The 20423-nt window shown below is 40.7% G+C and overlaps 1 protein-coding gene and 1 non-coding gene across 2 annotated transcripts; both read right to left on the bottom strand.

Moving 5' to 3' along the window:
• Nucleotides 1-1211: 1211 nt before the first annotated feature.
• Trnad-guc (transfer RNA aspartic acid (anticodon GUC)) lies at nucleotides 1212-1282 on the bottom strand. Its single transcript has one exon. It is a non-coding gene; the product is annotated as a tRNA-Asp (tRNA).
• Nucleotides 1283-10109: 8827 nt separating this feature from the next.
• LOC135168548 (cyclin-dependent kinase inhibitor 1B-like) lies at nucleotides 10110-19556 on the bottom strand. The gene is made up of 2 exons (XM_064132844.1): nucleotides 17821-19556; nucleotides 10110-13445 (listed from the first exon to the last, which is right to left on the bottom strand). The coding sequence occupies exons 1-2, from the start codon at nucleotides 18389-18391 to the stop codon at nucleotides 13345-13347; spliced, it is 672 nt and encodes a 223-aa protein (XP_063988914.1). The 5' UTR covers nucleotides 18392-19556; the 3' UTR covers nucleotides 10110-13344.
• Between the last annotated feature and the right edge of the window lie 867 nt (nucleotides 19557-20423).

The raw sequence follows: 20423 nt of genomic DNA, 5'->3' as shown, positions 1-20423 counted from the left end.
GAGGAGGGGATGCCTCGAGATGCACCAGTGAAGAGGAACAACGATGCGAGGAGAGAGAAGAAAGACTCGACGTAAACAGCCAAAAACGAACAAGTGAGATGGACAAAGGGGACGAAAAAAAAAGGAAGCGGAGAAGACGTTGGGGGAAGATAATCTCAGAGTGATGTGGAAGGGGTGGAAGCCTTGGGGGGAAAGTGTAGAACCGGCTATGAGGGCCCGGCCGTAAAACCGAAACGAATGGTATGAGGATCGAGGAAAACTACATTGGAGATGGGGGCGAGTTAAATGTTGACAGTATCGAGAGCCCTATAGAAGTGGATGTGTGAGAGGAACGAAGTATAATAATAGCCCACAGAGGAATTTCAGGGGTGGGCAAAGTAGGCAAGAAGTGGTTCCCAGAAGTTTTTCTCATACGTAACCGCTTCGAAGTGAAGGAAAATACTTCGGGGGAAGTGATTTTTACGAGTTTAATTCTGGGAAGCAGGCGAAAGAGCGGATTGTCCATTCGGCTCTATTAGCTTCGATATGGAAAAGCATAAGGTCTTCGAGACCTTTTAGGCGTCTTGCAATGGATCCGGAGTTGAATTCAGAGGGGGCGAGGATTTCAAGGCGCAACCGTGAAGTTTCTTTCATGCAATAACCTCTGTAGGAGGTAAATTTTAACGGACTCTGGGCGGTGACGTTTTTAGCTGATTTAACAACTTCGGTTTATCATGAGATTTGTCAGTCTTTAGATGCTCTGAATCTAGAAAGAAATAATATGAGTTTTTTTTGAGGAAAAAAATCCCAGCAGGAGGTGGGGTATCTTAAAAAAACAGGCTTCGAGTGGAACATTTTGAAACTATTATTCCCAACAACTTCAACTTCGTATGATAAATCTCTACTAGCGGAAGACTCCACAGCCATAATTTTATTTTTTGATTGATGAGTTATGTAACTTAAAAAAAAAAGCTGTGGGGATTTCCATTATTTTACCCTTCAATCTTCAGCTTAGAAATATTTATTTCATTAACTGTTTTTGCGACTGGACTTTCAAGGGGGGGACTAAAATGGTAAAATAGGAAATAGTGAAGAGCTAAATTGTAGAAGCGGAGAATGTAAAAGACCGATGGTACTGAAAATTGTTTGATGAGGCGATAAAAAAAATGTTGGAAAAATTATTTTAAAAAATTGTTTCAACATTTTTTTGTTTTTACCTGGAAAAAAAAAATCTCTCCGACGGGGAATTGAACCCCGGTCGTCCGCGTGACAGGCGGAAATACTACCACTGTACTACCGAAGATTACATTCTCCGGAGACCTGAATCACTAACAAGAGTCCCAATAGTGAGGAACTAAAAATTCCAACAGAATATGACCAATTTTTTCCATTTTCCTGGTGGGGTATCGCACCCTGGTCGTCTTTGATTTATTTTGTGAAAGAAATCGGGTTCATTCATCATTAACTAGCGATCGGAATTGGTATAAATTAATCCCCCCAAACGTGTAAAGAACAAATATTGAATTTGGCTAAACAGAGAAATTGAAAGTATGGTGGGTCTTGAAGGGCATTTTACGAACTCCGGAATAATGAATAAATCATCTCCATGGACGAAAAAAGCCAATTACATGTTTCAAAATTTTCTCCTCTGGGTTATTTTCAATTTTAGGGAACAATTTGAGCGAACGTATGTATTTATTCGTTTCGCACTTGAGTCGGTAGCACGCGTGTTGCGCGGTAGCGATTGCGCGTAGGCTGCAGCACCCTGGAGTGGCTCTGGACATCACGGACCACTGACGATGCTGAAGCGTGAAGAGGGAATGGGCAAATCACAAAAAAAAAATAAGGATCACGACGAGTTGGGAGCTCAGCGCAGAGGGAAAAAAGACGAGTGAAGCACATGAGTGGAGTGGAAGACAGGAGGAGAAAAGGCAGTAGATTGAAATCGTTTTTGGCTCCCCACCACTCCGTGAAATTCATTTCTCACCCCTGCAAACTCGTTAGACAGACAATTATCTTCAAACAATTTATAAATCGTATTTCATCCTCGAAAATATTGAATCAGGAGTGGCCATTCCATGAAAGCCAAAAAATATGAATAAGTCTCAGTATCATCAGTTCTATCCGCAATTTGTCAGAATATTTTTTTTCGTAAATGGCGAAGAAAAAAAGAAGACTCGATCCGAGATGAGGAAAAAATAAGAAAATACGATATAAAAGGCGAAACGATTTTAGCTCCTTTGGACCCGTGTTCGCGAGATTTATTGACGCTCAAATTTGCATTTTAAATACGCCTGGTTGAGGAGTGGGTGGAATTTAACGTGGGCTACCTGAAAAAAATATTTCCTCCATAACATTATATCGGTGCTCGCGGCCATTTCCTTCTGGCCATTATTTTTTATTCGGTCTTATTTTCTCCCGTTTGTATTTTGTCGAGAAGAAAATTTTGTTAAAAATCATCCTGCTCCGATAGACATTTCAATGATAATTTCAATTACGAAGCAATTTTTAAATAATTGCTCTATTCTCCCTCATACTGGTACCCATCTACGATGTTCACCTTCCCATCGCCTTGATTATTGTCCTCAACAACTTATCCACTTCAAAAGGCTTCTTTTTTTCTCATGGCCTTGACCATTCTAAGTCTTCCCACTTCATCCATACGGGATCAATTTGAAATCAAGAATGACGAAAGCAATAAAATCCAAATGAAGCTGGCGATGCTGAAATGTCTCCATTCGAAGTGCTCTAGATTTATGGTTCCATGATTTTTCTTATAGTCATCAAAGCCCCCTAACGATGCCCTATATAAGAGCATCGATTAACAATACGTGCCGAGGCCATCGCCCTCTTGGTCTGCCTTTCTCTCTCTCGACTCCTCGTTGTTTCGAAGCTGACGAACTGCCTTCTTCAATTCCTCTTGGCATCTGTATCTCTCCCTTCCACTTGTCATCTAATACTCAACCATAATTCGCAATCAGAGAGCCGCCCTTAATTGTCCCTTACCTCCCCTCGAATTTACCTCATTAATCATCACTCATGGGAATTTTTACTGCACCTCGAAAATTATTTCAATTTTTTTTTTTTACTGAACACTTGGAATTATATATCCAAAAATAACTCCAACCTCAAATCCCCCACCCCCCAAACTCTCAACAATCTCCACCATAATTTTCTCCACCCCAGAAATTACTCTCGCCATTAGCTCTTTCATGGAAGTGCACACACTGTTATTTTTTTCATGACATTAAAAACTCAAAAAACATGTTACGATTTATTTATCTCTCTGTGGGCTATACTTGTAAATATAAACGTTTGCGAGCGAAGAAGACGAAGAAGAAGTGGCGAGGATAAAGGAAGGAAAATGAGAGAGATTGAAAATAAAACGAGCGAGGGAGAGAGAATATTCTCGGCAGGGGCTGGTTCACCAGGGCGTATGACCGGGCTTTGAACCCTTGGAGTACTACGCCGTAGCACTCCAAGAGGGCCTGTGCAAGGGGACCCATCCCATTGGTCCACCTTATCCCTCCTCGTGGCTTCTTCAGTTCAAGCGCATGCACGACGATCAGGACTTCACGGATATACTCTCACACTTTTAACTCATATCATGAGACTCCACTGTTATAAGGCTCTGTTCACACTGGGGCAAATCCGGTTGCTCTCGATCACTTTTGTTTACGGAAGCTACTCCACGTGTCTATGCATCACGCACCCGGGAGTGATACGACAATCTCGTTCACCGAGTTAAATTCATTTTTGTTATCAATCAGGATTTTATGGAAATGAAGGGGTAGGACTTGATGGAATATTGTGGACGAAGAAAGAAGATTAATTGAAAGTGCTTTGCAAAAAGGGTAAAAATATCAATACGTGTTTTAATCGCATGGCGAAAGGGCAGTTTATACAAAAAGTATTTGTCGTGGAATCAATTTCACTGTCGTTCGTGAAGTTTTTACCCACCTTTTGATGTAAATAGTCCACCGCTCGTTAATACTTGCGCAATTTTAAGAGCGACAAATACAAGAATTCCATTCGGAAGCCGAATACGAAAAAAAAAATTTCATTTTATTCATTTACGTCACTCCGCTATGTGCACGTAAAAATTTAATTACCAGAACGATAATTAAACCATAAATTTGGAGTTCACCTTGGGGAGGACCCACACTGGAGAATGAGCATAGTGGCAAGTCTTGAGACAGGTACGCCCGGTGGAGTTGGGGAGGAAGGGGGGTAGTGGAATCGAATGGGAGTGTCCCAATGGAAGCGAGGAGATGGGAGAATCGGGGGGAGGGGAATACCCGTTGCACTGACCGGGCTTTGAACCCTCTTCTGTGGTAAACAACAGGTACATTGCACCCTGCTGCGTAATTCGTAAGTGCCGGCTGTGATTGTGTGGGTTAAACTGACGAGTGGTGGATGCAACGAGCCAGAAGAATACGTTTTCACCTAGCACGTATGAGTGAGGTAACGGCCTATTCGTCTGCGGATGACTCCAGGCCGCTTGTCAATTCTCATGACGTCCAAATTGACAGCCATGAAAAATTCAGGGAGACGCGGGCTCCGATGCTCTTCGGAAGGGGCCTGGGGGATTATTTGAGACGGCTCTTGACTCGCCAGGACGAAGGGGACACCTGACCCTGGAGTATTGCGAGACCCGTCTGGAGGAAGGGGATTGAAATCATTGGGGAGTCGAATTATTGGATTTGTTTATTCTTTTGGCGATGAATAGTTTTTATTGGAGTTTACCTTTCGAATGTTTATCAACAATTAATTTTCAGATGGAATTAATAGGTCTTTGGACGATTAATATTTCTTTCATTCTGGTGTTTCCACTTGAGAGTAGAAAATTTTTATGAGAGAAAATTCGGAGAAGTTTGTTCTATTTTCCTGGGTCTAAACAGAGGTGCATGAGTGGGACAATTGTTGATGGGAGACATCAGGTCCAGGGTGTTGTATCCCTTTAGTCTCTTAGTTAGTTCCTCTAAGGAGACGAAGCAGAGCGGTTGTTCCCTTTCCAGCGTATAAAATAAAATAATAAAACGAGATTCACACGTCTAATCATTTACTCTAATCTCATTTCCAATATATTTAAAATATGGGCGGGAAGGGAAAAATTTATTGGAAAAATTATGCCCATTGTTTCGACATCCGTGAAAGACTCCGGGCCCTCCGTAGCCCTTTGTGGCATTTCCCTTTCACTTGTGAAATAATTTCAAACGACGATTCAGTCTCCCATTATCAATCACCAAGTTATCATTTCGCATTCGTGTTAAATAAAACAATCCGTTCTCCGACAAATTGTCTAGGCTAATCAAAAAAACTTCGCTATCACGTCCTAGTTTCATTCGTATATAGTTCGTTCTCGTTTATCGCTTTTCCTGAACATCACTTTCCTTATCTCCTATCCGCGTCGTTTCCACTTTTTTAGATTTTTTATTCACGAATAAATATTATTTACGTGCGATATTTTGATGGATCTGAATTACGTTTCAGTCGATGTGTTAATTGCGGAGAATTATGTCAAACTTGTGGGGAATATTCTCCCAGGTTCCCGCGAATTTTACTCAGTCGGCCGTTGTAAAGGTGCCATCGGTTGGTGGGTGCCGCTTGAAAACTACAGAATCCCCGTATTACTTTGCTCTACGTGGGTTGCCTACGCAGAGTACCATGAGCCGCTACGACTGCCACACCGACCCGCTTTATCTTTCTCACGGAAAACCGGCCGTGGCAAAGTCATGTCCCCCTTGGGGACTTGGGCAGTCCCCCACGTCACCTCCATCGACCGCAATATTCCCTGTTTTTTCCCTATGTCACCGACTTCCGCCGGGGGAAAGCCCTATTTTCGCGGAATATTTGACGGTGCAGGGAGACGGGCGAAATTAATTTTTCAATCTCCGTGATTTTGTCAATAGTTCTCGTACCGTCCTATCTTCTCGGCCGAGGTGGCTTCGTGGCTCGCCTAGAGACAGCCAACGCCGGCGTCATCGCCGTTACCGACTTGGCCGCGAGTACCCGGAACAACCGCAAGGGGCGTTACTGACGACGCGCGTAGAAAAATGTTTTTGGAATATCTTCTGGAGGAAATATTGATAAGAATTTTCCAGAGAGTTTTTTGGTGACTCAATAAGAAGAATTCTACTGGACAATTTTTTTTTTATAAGATCTTCGGATGGGAATTTTATTTTCCAATAATTTGCGAGCCGAAAATAAATTGGCGGAGGATCTAAAAAATAAATCCTCACCTTTACCCTTTGGAAGATATTGCATAAATGATATTTCTCGCAGAAATTGGGTGAAGGTATTCGGGAAATTTGGAGATTTTTTGATCCTTAGATTGGTCGCCCTGGATATTCAGCTCCCGCGTTATATAAATTTTTCCAACACTATTTTTTAGCGCGGAATTCGGCCAAGATTTTTCCGATACACAAAAAACCCGTACGTTGGCGTCTAAAAATAATTGACTACTTGGCGTTGCGCCTTAGCAACAGTCGTCGAGCCGCTGCATTGTATAGCACAATCGTAGTCATAGTTTTTCTCTGTGGAGTTGTCCCTGACCCATTGAAGCCCGTTCATGAATTTCCCTCCACTGAAAGGTCAAATTTTTCCTTTCCAAAATTCGTAACCAACAAATTCACGTTATTAGAAATATTAATTCAATCTATTCCCCACAAAAATAATTAATTTCCCCAGTAATATTTAATTTATCCATTTGGAACACGTTCATGACAGTATACATTGAGTAATTTATTAACCCCCAGCGCAGATGTTATTAAAATAACTAAAAATTTCTCAATAACAACTTTTATTCGATTCAACTGGGTCAATTATCCGAGTTAACATTTTGTTCGGCAGTGAAACACTTGGAAGGATACTTCAAAGTATTCTTTTTGATTCGAATGGAGTCATAAAAACCCCGAGAAATCGGGATATCGTAAAATGAAAATTACTTCGGGAACTTTTTTTTTCTTACTTCAACTTAATAGCATTTGACGTCCAAGTACAAGATAAGGGGCACTGAAATTCCGGGAATAAAAAAAAATAATACCAAACACGATGGGACCCTCCAGCACATCGAGAGTTAAGGGACTAAAGCTGCAATCTGTCGCCTGGAGGTCTATACATTATGTATTATTATGCAACACATGTACGACTCCTTCACTTTTAGAGATAAAATCATTTCCCATTATCGCTGTTTTCACAATAAATTACCGGGAGTACTTTTCGCCCACTCCGGTTTAATATAAGAGTTCACTATAAAATTCGTGGTTATCTGTGCACCTTTTATAGCGCTGCACTAACATACTCGATGAATTTGGAAAATTTTATTGGTCTTGACTAAAGAGGCAAAAGTATCCGGAGGTGCGAAAATTAGCGACAATAAAATGCTGTTTTATTAAGGGCCCCATTCCCACGTACATTAAGGATCAAACGGGAGACAAATCAAATCTTTGGATACCTGATGTTCACTTGAGCTCTAGAAAAACTACACTCGTCTCTCCTGACCCTAAGGACCAAGGACCGTAACTCCCCTTTTTGCCCCTGAAGTTCCAATAATTTCTTTTATCTCTCAACCGATGTCTAGAAGCCCTTTGCGGGTATTTCCACAAATTCTTGCAGTTAAATAGACTGTGAAAAAAGTCCATTGTCTTCGAGGCAAGGAAGGACGTATTTCAAGGGCGCAGAGATCACCATAAACGCATCAGTACGTATAAACAGAAAAAGCATTTGTGGTTGCGAGGTAAATGAATCACACCACCTCTTACCGAAAAACAATATTAGTAGACATTGGGTTTTAACCGCAGAACATAATATTTTTTACTCCGGATACATTTTTATCGTTCACTGTAATTTATATTTTTAAGTTGTCAATTTTTTTAACATTGTGAGGCGGCATATTCGTCATCCTGTTTAATGGTTCTTATTATAAACTTTCAAATGTCAAAGGAAAATCCTGAAAAATTCTGGAACACTCCTGGAATTTTTGTTAGAATTTTTTCACAAAAATCCTCTGGCTTTTCTCTCTCGGCATTTTGCCCGGCGATGCACCTGAGAATTCCGTGAACATTTCGCAGGGCTTCTCCTTCATTCATGAATTCTTCCGTAATTTTTACTGAATATTTTTCCCCGTGTTGTTGCGGCATCGCAACTTGGGTGATCCCCTCTGCACTCCGTCACGAATCGTCACAAATTACACTACCTCTTTCCCTGCTCAATTGCGTGATGCAATATTTGAACACCTAACGGTTCTTATTTTAAGGACCCAGGGGCCCAGGGGTCTTGGTTTTACTACCGAACAGTTCTTAATTCCAGTACAGTGTTCTGGATTTCGGTGCCGTGATGCTGGAAAGCCCAAATTTTAGCGTCCTCAGTGTAAAGTGAAATTTACAGTTGTCCGCTGGTGTTTCCATCTCCATGACCGGATATTTCTGAAAACCTTATTTTTGTTGGACTAAGATAAGGATTGTCTCAATAATATACAAATGATTTAACTATCAACATTTAATTATTTATTATCGCACGCAGAAGGTATATCTTTCTCGTATGATATCTCCAGATCAACTGAGCCTTAGTGACCGACGATTTCGCATGATAGACATGAACCTATTTAACCAACTAATTACTAAATAATTTTTCAAAAGTGTAGCTGGTACATGACGGAAACATCCAAATGCACCGGAAATTTCAACCAAAAATTCCCTAATCCGAGAATCCGAATTTATCCGGTTTCCCCATACCCTAAAAATAGGAAGCGACTTAAACCCACTGCAGGATGTGAAATACGAGGCTGTCGCCCTGAAATCAATATCCAACTTGAAAAAATGGGAAGTAGAATTTGTCTCCATCGTCTTGACATCCCTCGACACCTGCTGGTCTACGACCTAGTCGAAGCCCGAGGGAAACCCCACCGAACTTTAAATTTCCGTTTCCTCCGTCCCAACGGTCGATAATTCTATTGATAATCCCATGTAATGCCTCATCAGAATCAAATATTCGTACATGTTCTACATACCTACCAGCAATGGGCGTTTCCAAAGATCCCCCGATGACAAATTGATTGGATTCAGATGCTTTACCTCACGAGAATTAAATTCACCCGCGGAAAGTCAACGAGTTATTGACAGTTGATGAATTACCTATGGAAATTCACTATCCTATGACTACAATCAAAGACACCCCACATTACATTACCCCACCCCATTACGTAACTCCTTCCCTTCATTTGTCTCTCCTCTTTTGTTAGACTGCACTCTTGGTAGCAGTGCATTGCACCACTCCACCCTGTACCTCCCTCTCATCCCAATTAGCTTTTGCGTCAAGGTTAAATTCGACCGTTACGCCGCAAAGATCGTTGGCATCCGCTGCCCATTGCCATCCTCCAACCCTCCCTAAGTATTAAAAAGCCCAACATTGTTGACTGCTGAGGTATCGAATAAAGATGAACTGCACAACAACGGAGATTCGCGAGAATCGGTTAAGCTGCACCTGCTGCTTCTAGCGTTGGTGATGTTGGCTCCTGCATGGGTCTGAGTGTGGGTCTGAAGGGAGCGAAAGGGAAAAAAAATGAGAGACGAGAAACACCAAGAGGGATGGAGGATGGAAAAATGAAACGCAGAAGGGCGAGTGAGCCACTGTTCGCGTACACCGGCGCAAACTCTCTTGTCCCTCTTTATATACCTGTGTTGCAACGATTCTCGAGCACCTGCCGTCTCAATTTTACCCTCCCCCTCCTCTCCCTCACCACCTTGCGTATCTTTGATCCAAGATTGCCCCACTTGTGAATCACGGTGTTGCGTTTCGAAGATGTCAGATAATGAGGGGAACATTACACGCGAAATTGCGCGGAAAGGAGATGGTATTGTGGTATTGAGATTTATTGAGGATTGGGGATTTTAATAAATGAAGGGGGAAGGGGTCAGTAATGAGGAGAAGGTGCAGGGGAAGGGCAGTCATTTGTGAAGACTGATTTGCCAGAAGACGAGGGGCGAAGAGCAGTGTCAGTCAGAGAAATCAATGATTCCATGAGTGACATCGCTTGGGTAGACTGACTTCATTCGCATGCACTCATTGAAGTCGACTCATGTTGGATTTGGGTATCATGATGGGGTGAGTGAAATAAAAGCACCAATGAGTAATTCGTCATAGTTTTTTAATAATTTTTTTTTCATCAAGAACAATAGCATTGTGTCTGTTTCTGTGTTAGTTATTTTATTTAGACTCTCTTAGTATTATTTTTCTTTATAATTATATTACTTCTAGACGTGAAATGCTTACAATGTGCATCTTAAAAGAGAAGTATGATAAAGTTGAGGCATTAATTCACTGGATGCTCTCTGCACGGCCGTTGCAAAATTATTCAATTCATTTAATTCTCTCTCATTGTCTCTGAATTTTTATCTGTCAAATAATTTCACCCATTCAATCTACACATATACACTTCTGCAACACCGTCTCGTTACCACAATAACTTTTAAATCGTAAATTTACACATAAAAATTATACACTAATTTTATGTTTACTGAGATCATACTAATACATCACAGGGTTACACATATTTGTTTTGTTTCAATATTTTTTTTTTCTCGTATTTCTAGTCTTTTTTTTCCCGCAGCTACTTTTCTTGAATTTACTTAGTCCCTACACTGAAAAATTTGAATGCGAAGAAAAGTACCTTTGAGTCGATTTAAAAAATAAAAGAATAAATTCCCGATTTAAAAAAAAACTCAACAAAAACTTCTGAATTTGATCGATTTGAAGATTTTAAAAACCTCAAAGATCCACCGTCTCTGCGCAATTTCGAATTTTACAAATTTAGGTAATCCAACATGATTGGAGGAACGCATTGACTACTCTTCACGTAAAACAACTCATCAATGATAATTACAGAATTCAATCCAAATAATTCTCCCTCACTTTTTTTGTACGTTTTTTAAATTTAAAATCGAAGAAATAGTTTGTAACCACTAGTCGTATTTTTTGACTATAATCTCGAAACGAAGTAGAAAAAAAACATGGGAGACGGAACGATATGATAGTAGTGATAAGATCGCAAAATTGGAACAAGGGGGAGGGGGGGGGGAGAGAAGGAAAGGATGGAAGAGAAATTCTGACAAATAAAAATCCTGTCATTGATTCGTATCAATCATGGAATTTCTATTTCTTAGATTTTTTTCTCAATGTACTGTTGAAAAAAACAACACGATTAGTATTTATTTTGTCACTCTGAGGACCAAGGATGAATGATTAAAGAGAGGCAAGACTGGCCAAAATTAACTCTCTCCTGTTATCAATGTAAATTTCTTTATTCTCACACTTCCGGTGTTCATTCAATCGAATAAATTTTTTTATAATAAATCATCAGAACATTTACACTATCGGCTAAAGTATCTTCTATTTTGGATTTTTTTTTCTGTGAGGGAAGGAAATAAACTTGATTGGTCTCACAACAGAAATAAAGAGGGAGAAAAGTTACTTGATGAAGCAAAAAGGGCGGTGATTTGGCATCGGCTGTACTTTTGTAGGTTCGTACAGGAGATCAATGCTTAAATTCTTGGGTAACGTAGAATAAGGCTAGGGTTTTTGGGGCCAACTTGTGAAGGCCTCGAGAATCAGTCGGTTTTCGTGATTGACTTTTTTCATTAAGATATTTTATTTTCCGTGTCAAATGATGACTTTCATCGGGAATTCGCGCAGAATGTTTATCATAAATGTCAGATTACAGTTACCAAACGTACAAATGCGGTGGATTTTTCATTTTCATTGTTAATAATCCACGTATAAACTTTTGATTTTTTTAATACCGACATTATCTGACAACTATGATAAACATGTAAAAATTTATAATTAATTCCATTTTTTTCCGGGTGAGAAAAATGCCTTAACTCTTTAGTACGAAATTGGTTTCTAAAAAATATTCTTCAGAAAATTGGGGCCGAAGAAAGGTTAATCCGCAAGTTTGAGAACGTGGCTTTAATAGGCTCGTCTCAAACACTCCAACCGTCTCCTTTCCAAAGAAATTATGTTGATTATCGCCGTTTTTCTCGATTCAGTCAGTACCCAAAGTGATAATAACTAAAGATCGAAAATATCTACCGACTCAATTCGTCAATATCTCCGGAACCACCGAGTTTGCATAAAAAAACGTGAAGATCTTTTTTGTAGGTCATTAAATTCTCTACAAAAAAACTCTTGACACATTTTCGAAGACAACCGCAACAGAAACCGGGCGAAATTCCCAATCCAGCCCTAATGTCAATAGAAATAAAATTATCTCCAATTGCTAAGAATTTTTTATTCAAGTGAATATTCGCGGAGGAGGTACCACCGATAATAGTGACATTGTATACTAGAACTAGTCACTATTCTCCGTTTATCTCCGAAATCAAAAAATTCCGAGATATTTATTTCTATGGGTACTAAACAAATATATTTGGACGAAATTTCAAGGATAATTTCATCAAAACATCGTCCAAACATCGCAATCGAACCGAGAAAAACGACAGAAGCATAAATAATAGATAATCGACTTCGCCAATCCCGAAATAAACCGACAATCACCTCAAGATACCGACAGACACCCCTAGAAAATACATATACTCTTTTCTTAATTCTAAATTACAACTAGTCTTATCTAAACTGGCGTGTGCGCTTCCACGCTGAGCGTCTATTTCGTTTTTAAATCATTTATATATTCCAAAATGCGCACATCGATGTTAATGAATAAAAAAAAATATATGTAAATATATTACAATAAATTTTGACAAATGTCATATATTTTTTTCTAACGTCTCACAAGTCCTGGACTTGGGAGCGATTACGAATCCTAATGATTTACTTCATTTATTGACTTCCTTTGCTCGCAATAGATTCGCCGATTTATTCTTAATTTCATTAAGAACTCATCATCGGGCCAATGATTATGATGATAGACCGAGACTAATGGATCAAAATACACCCCCCTCCCCTTCCCTCCCCCCCACGCGCGAATTAATTACAACTGAGAATATTCTCACGCCTGTACCACTAGTTTGCGCCAAATGAGTCACGAGATAATCCCTATACGCATATGAACAGAAAAAAAAAAGCGGATAACTCTACGTGAAGAGAATGGCACAGCCAAAGGACTCGGTGAACTTGCGTCATATTAATCCACTAATATTCGATATTGCTGGACACACTATGATGCACCACCCGAACAACAGTTTATTTCCTCAGTCTATCGTGAAAGAAAATAAAAGGATAGAATTCACGAATAGAAAAGGAACTAATCAATTTAATTTTAAAATTAGGGAAAATAATTTTTGAGGCCGGTATGAATGACGGTGAGTAAAATTGGGGAGATGTATAAAATGATATGTGATGATGGGTTTAGCTGCGTATTTGGCCCGCGTTGCGGGCAATCTTCTCCGGGGGTTCTACCATGATCTTCTTGGTGCCGATGAGCGTACGTTTGCGACTTTTCATGAAGTCTGAAACAGATAAAATTCATGGGATGGTTAGATTATTATGTTTTAGTTGAAATTTATCTTATTTATTCTATTTTGAGATAGGAATGAAAGTCGAAATAAAATTTGGATGGTTTTTAATTTTTTTTGCCGGATTATTGCGCCATTAGTTTTTTTTATTTTTTCTAAATTCATCGGACTGTTACACATCCACTTCTAAAGAATTTGAAAGGAGCCTTGAAGAGATGTAAATCAGTTCCACTTATGTAAAATAAAAAGATAGGCTGTATGTTTCTTTCAAAATCCAGACCCTCCCCCCCCCCTCCCCAAACATCTGTCGACAAATTAATTGAACACATAATTCCAATGGAGATGCGATTTCCAAGATTAATAAACGGAAAAACGTCGGATTATTTCAATTTATTATCCATTAAAAAGGATTTAGAATCATCAACCTTTGAATACTGATTTTTCACCGATCGTAACTAATCGAGAAAGTTGTTCCAAAAATAGCCGCGTGTGATGTTCAGTTCGTCTGGGGTACGTGGGAACATCTGTTAATTTTCCAACCCCAGGACACTTCCATCCGACCGTCTGTCTCGCACGCGCCCATCGAGGGAATTCCCTTCCGGGAAATTTACACTCCCAGTCACCCCTCTCATTCCCATTGTACTCGAGGATTTGCATTGCACCCCGAAGCGATCGATTTATTACTAGACGAGTGGGGTCCTGATCTACCCTAATGTCACATCTGCACGGGGATGAAGTTGATTCCCTGAGAGAAATTTCAATGGTAATTTCAATAAATTATAACGCGCGATGACTCGACTTTTTTTCTATCGGTGTTAGGGAATAGTCGATACAATAGGTCTGTCATATGTCCTCTAACCCTTACGACTAATTTCCCGAACTATAGAAATAAAAATTCCAATGATGCTGTTGTTGTTTTGATCCTGAAGACAACTTTTACATGTTTTATTGGATTAGAACCTTATATTTTAGGTTATTTTCGGACGTCTTCAGCATCAAGGTTAACATGGCGAACTCCGTCTTGATAATTTATCGAGGGCGAATGACGGCGCACACATTTACACGAGAAGAAAACGCGAATGACGCTTGAGTTGCGGTTGGTCAGTGCAAGAGAGAGGGAATCGTGTTGGATTGATGGTGTTTCAAAATATTTTTGTACAAGAGAAGAGATATTGTCTACTCGCTGGCACGATTTTTTCAGAGAAATTATGACGACGCGTTTAGTGTCTGGAAAAGATTTAGATCTTGCGCCGATAATTGTGAATTAAAAAGAAAACGTCTGAATTTTCTCACTTTTTCGTGATAGAGAATTTTTTTTCTAGATAATCTGAGAAAGAAGATTTAATTTTCCAGAATTTATGCTTAGACCTGACACAACTGAGAACGACTATCTTATATTTTAGATTTTTCCTTTAATTCATAAAATTTTCGAGCAGTTGATTTGCTTCATCACCGGGCACATTAAATAAACGATTATTTTAGGACTCGCTATGAACCTCAACGACTCAAATTAGATAAACGATTTTTTTTTAATTCATAAAATTTTGGAGCAGTTGATTTGTTTCATTAGCGGGCGCATTAGATAAACGATTATTTGAGGACTCGCTATGAAACTTAACGACTGAAATTAGATGAACGATTATTTTTGGACTCGCTATGAAACTCAACGACTGAAATTAGATAAACTATTATTTTAAGACTCGCTATAAAACTTCAACGACTGAAAAAACGTAAAATAATCATGCGGGACAATGTAGTATTACGAAAGCAGTTCCATATGGGTCACTCGAGCTTCAATCTAAATGCATTTGGGGGAAGGCCACCGAACGGTTATTCAGCATCAAAAGAATTTGCAGAAGTGATGCGGGCAATCGGTTTTAGGGAGTAGAATAATCAACAAAAGGCGAATCGACAACAATACCCGCAATTATTCTCTCTGTGCAAAGGTGGTGAAACTATTCGAAAGAAAATTTTATCCCGATTGCAAAATTATACCCAATTTCACATCCAATTCATCGAAACATAAAGTATAATTTCTAAGAAAAAATTTGACACTAGTCCACGAAATTTTAGTAACAAGAAAAATTTTTATCCTGGAATTTTAATAGGAACTTCCCCTCTGTTTTCCTCTCCACGCGAAAGCCAAAAATGGAAAAAAAAATTAAAATTCAGCAGCCGATATTAATCTCGCGATTTTAAACGCCTGCAATAGCGTGTAAATCCCCTGTCTGTGCACAGCTGATACCCCCATGCACGTGGGAGCGGCACCACGCGCTCTCGTGGGGGTGAGGGTACGAAGCGTCAGTGGAGCGTGCACGCACAATCCCTAGGGTGCCCCCAACGAAATACAGTGAGTGAAGGAGACATTGCTAGAGACCGAGGGGAAAACCAACCTCACCCTATTCCCCCAACAGCTGACCACTTTCTCATTAATAAAGTACGTTACGAAAATTCCGAGCATACTACCCCCACCGCGTCCCCCCCCAATCGATCCTCAAATCCTATGAATTTTCCTGCTATGTTTCCAGGTAAATTGATGTTCTTCATTACGACGCATAAATTGTACGGTTTGAGGAAATATCTAACTGTTTTATTGTGGACCTTCCATTGGTATTTATTGAATAAAAAAAACATTCCCATAGATCATATGAGTGATTAAGAATTTAGGAACGGGATTTTACTATTTATATCTGTAGATTCAACCCTCGAGTCCTCGCATCCCTCTGTCGAACTTATCCAGATCGTATCGAGAAGGCATTTCGATTAAAAAATGCCTCCGTTCTCCAATAAAATGAGAAGCTACTTCAGATTTTTCAACAGAACTTCTTATTTATTCCCCCTGCACTCAATAAAATCCCACAACATCTTGTTCACTTCCCAAAATAGTATCCTCGTGGGTGTTTGTGCAGCGAGGCGAATAATAACGACAAAAATACTCCCGCTAACTTGAGTGAATAGACGCCGATGCTCTTCCATTATCAGTGCATTATATGCTTATAAAAAAATCACTCCATCCTCGATAAGGAAAAAAAAACACAGGTAGAATATTTGCCGTGTGCATGTGACCTTCGTGATGAGAAATTAAAATTTGTGATAACGCATTCGTCGGGTTTGAAGAGTAAATACGGGCGTACGCTCGTAGTAGTATGAAGACAGCGAGGTTTAATTAACATATTCGAATAATTGCATGCGAAACTCAATTTCCTGACGTCACTATGGCACATTGCCCTTGCGAATGAGAACGCGATTTAAAAAAATATAAATTGTCCTGAATTTACTGGTGAGCCATCTTCAGAACGAAATATTGTAACGTATTTGTTCTTTTCATTTGTCAAATTACGAGATGACAATATTCCAATCATGAAATTGTGTTGATAAGATTAATAACAGATTAATGTAATTACCGCGTGAACTTATTAAAAATTGATAAGGACGTGGAGAGGGATTTTTTTCGAGTATCAACAAACTTTGAATTTAAGAAATTAACCCTTTGAGGACATTCAAATGCATTTATGCTTCTAGTCTAACATCAGGACTCTCATTTCACCCGGAGCTTTAATTAAATTCAGAGAGTAGTTTAATTAAATTTTTCCCGAATGAAATTGATGAGAGAAATGAAAATGTTTTATTCCTTTGATAAAATTATTTTGCTCTCATTGGAATTTATCAAGACTCGAGAAAACTTTCTCGAGTGATTTCACTCCCCTGACAATGATAAAGTGCATCAACAGGGTTATCACAAGGTGCGTACCAATGAAAATAATAAAGAATCAATAATCAAACATGAACTCTCGGCCTCCATCCCGTAATACACAAGTATTTCGTGTCAACTCGAACCGTATCAATGCCCCAGGGCTTTATTAACGATTGATTGAACCCAAACAACTGACAACGCGTCATTGTGAATTAGCTTAAACTCGAGATGTTTCTGAGTCGACGATACGTGGTCTCGGAATCCTGACGCGTTTGCATCTCGGTGCAATGACTGGTAGAAAACATCCGGCATTACCCACACTCCTGAATAAACTCTTGTTCAAAGTATTCCCCTAAAATCAGGGAGAGATATTTTTTACACAGCTGTTGCCATTATCTCGTTTCAGATTTTGAAAGTTAATTTGTTAATTGCATGCTGAGCTAATATTTGACGGTTGACTCCATCAATCGAGTACCGAAATCATCAGGATAATCAACGTCAATATTTTGGTAATTTGTTCCCCCGACGAAACACGAGCCGGGAACTTACAAGCTAAGAGGAAAAATCTAGACAACGGAAAATTAATCACAGAAAATTTTCATCCCTTAAAATCTATCTAGTTCCGCAAAAACTTCTTCACTATCTTAAATCCCATTCAACCCCCTGATCCCTTACCTGTGATACTGCTCTGTTTCCTCGCAGCGACGGTTATCACAGGAGTGGTGGGTTCGACAACGACCCTCTCCTTCCTCGAGTTTTCCCTGGCGATGTCGTCCTCGCTAGGTCCCTCTCCAATTCCCGGCACCCTTGCCACCTGCGGGGGTGTCGTCTCGGTCTTTCCCAGGGCCTGTCCATCAGTAACCATAGGAGACACACTCGCCCGTCTCTTCCATCCAGGGCTGGCCTTCCTCGGCGATCTGGGTGACTGTTTTCCCAGATAAGGCATCCCCCTCAACGCATACGTCTCCTGCACCCCCATTCCGGGCTCAATGATCTCCCAGTCGTACTTTGAATTGCCGGTGGGCATCTCCAACCGAAAATCAAATCCCCATCTCTTGGCATCGATGACCGATTGGGCCTTCAATTCTCTATCAACCAGCGCCCGCGCTGCTGCATGATCAACCGGTCCAAACAAATCCCGTCGGACTCTTGCGAGTGCTTCGCGATTAGGTGCTGCCCTTTTACCACCTCCTAAATTTCTTCCCATCTCACTCATCATCGCGGGATTCATCACTCTTGCGCTCATATTTTCAATAATTAACGCGGCCCCCAAAACCGCCCGCCCGATTCTCAAATATGTTTATCCGTTTACTAAAGCACTACGACTATCATTCGCGTCACTGTCCTCAGCTTCATTGGTCTCTAAGCTGCAATCAAGTCCTGAGACTTTGCGTCTATTAGTTTCTAGCCTCAAACAATTTTTTTTTTTTCGTCCCAATCACTGCCTTGGCAACCGCGCACTCTTTTTCCGCGAGGAACGTCACAGCGGCCGGAAAGTCTAACCTCTCGGCCGGAGTTTCCGTTGATTTTTCCACCAGCCCTTTATTGGTCAGGAAAATGGGATTTTTAGTGACGACCGGGGGAGTAATTAAGTCCGTGTATCACTGGGTCAAAAGTCTACTCAACAATTATCCTCTCACTTCCACTCAAATACAATCGTATCAGCTCCTCCCACTCTCGTCTTTTCTCCGTCTCACTTATTTCTATCCTTTTTTTTCTCCTGGCAACACCGTAATAACGAGCCGTCTTCTCGGATCCTCTATCCCGTGTTCGTAAAACCGCGGGGCTTTCACTGCAACGCGAACTGGCAACGTCGCACGCACTTGCGTGCTAGAGGTGGAATGAGTTGGTTACGTGGTATTCGAATGGTAGACGCTGGGAGCGGGAGTTGCTCATCAAAAAAAAAAAATCCCTATCACTCGTGAATAATCTCCAGTAGTCGAGCGACAAAAGCACTGTAAATTCCGTCAACTCATTGATTGAAAATTATTTTATTTATAATTTTCTCCGCTCTCAGCTATTGCACAGGCCTCCCGCTATCTCCGAAGGCACGTGATTTATCCACTCACAAGTGACGCCACTCGTCAAAATTATCCTCGTGGAACTCCACAAAAATCTTCCCGCCGAAAATAAAAAAATCACTTATTATGCGGGGAAAATCACCACTGAGTTATCCGCACACACCGGTTAAAACGCTTCTCCAAGCACCGGATAATGATCGTGAAAAAAAAAAATGCTGAATTTATTCTCAACCGCTTCGACCGCTCAATGATATTTGAAATAAATGATCAATGGGGACTGCGCAGTTGCTTGGCGGTGGGATTTTTGGAGTGGGGCGGACAGACAAAATGACTCCGGAGAGCGCGAACAAACGTAACGCACGTGCGGAGCGCTCTCTAGCGACTGAGCGGTGCGCCGATGCGGCGCAGACACACCGAACTTTCCAACTTTCGTCGCTCAAACGTCGGCTGTACTCGGGCCTTTCCGCCGACCAGGGGCGGGGGGAACTCTGGCAATTTTAGACGCAGCGGCCGTGGGCTTTAGCCGGTGCTCTACGACTCGGGGCTTCTCGTGTTGGTTTCCATTTCGTATTCTAGGGGGAAGGGGTGCGTCCCTCGCCCGCCTTCTTTGTCCCTCGCCCACAACTTTTTTCCCCCGTTTACACCGCCCGTCCCGCACCCAGCGGTCCGCGTGTCCGACGAAATAACCGCCACTCCGAACTCGATACCCCGCGTTCCCCCCCTGTCGGCGGTGCTGGGGGTGGAGAGGGGAACTGCCGAGTCGATGGTTCCATGTATACTATGCTCCGCGCGAGCGCATGGGAGTGAGGTGGTTGGAGTGGTGAATGATCATGGGTGGATTTGGCAGGAGGGTGGAAGTTTCGAATTTTTTTTTGAGGGACATTTGAATTTCGAATTTTTTTCGCGGGGCATTTTTTCCTAGAACTGACGTTTCCAAAACTGGGCTAAAATTCTCGGAGATCCCATGAGTTTTGAATTTTTTTTTTACACTTTCAGCGAATAAATTATCTGGTTTATCTAACCAGCAAACTTCACTGATGATATTATTTTATTCAATCGAATAATTTTTTTTTTTAACTTATTTGCCGGATACCCATCAACATTACTATGGTCTTCATCATTGGGCTCGGTAAAACGATTCAAACAAATTTTTAATTCGTTTTGAATTCGAATTAAAAATTTGGTAATTAATGAAATTAAATGGAATAAGTCACTAGCCCATTTATTTCTCCTGGTCAGCAGCTCTCGTTAATCTCC

The sequence above is a fragment of the Diachasmimorpha longicaudata genome, chromosome 13 (assembly GCF_034640455.1).
Source record: "Diachasmimorpha longicaudata isolate KC_UGA_2023 chromosome 13, iyDiaLong2, whole genome shotgun sequence".
NCBI classification, from domain to species: Eukaryota; Metazoa; Arthropoda; class Insecta; order Hymenoptera; family Braconidae; genus Diachasmimorpha; species Diachasmimorpha longicaudata.
Note: the sequence above shows the minus strand (reverse complement) of the source record. Positions and strands in the feature narration are given on the sequence as shown.

What these genes read in the sequence shown, in the direction of transcription:
- LOC135168548 (XM_064132844.1), bottom strand. Translation starts at nt 18,391, where the DNA reads ATGAGCGCAAGAGTGATGAATCCCGCGATGATGAGTGAGATGGGAAGA. An exon ending in GAAACAGAGCAGTATCACAG is followed by an intron (nt 13,446 to 17,820) that starts GTAAGGGATCAG and finishes TATCTGTTTCAG; the next exon opens with ACTTCATGAAAAGTCGCAAA.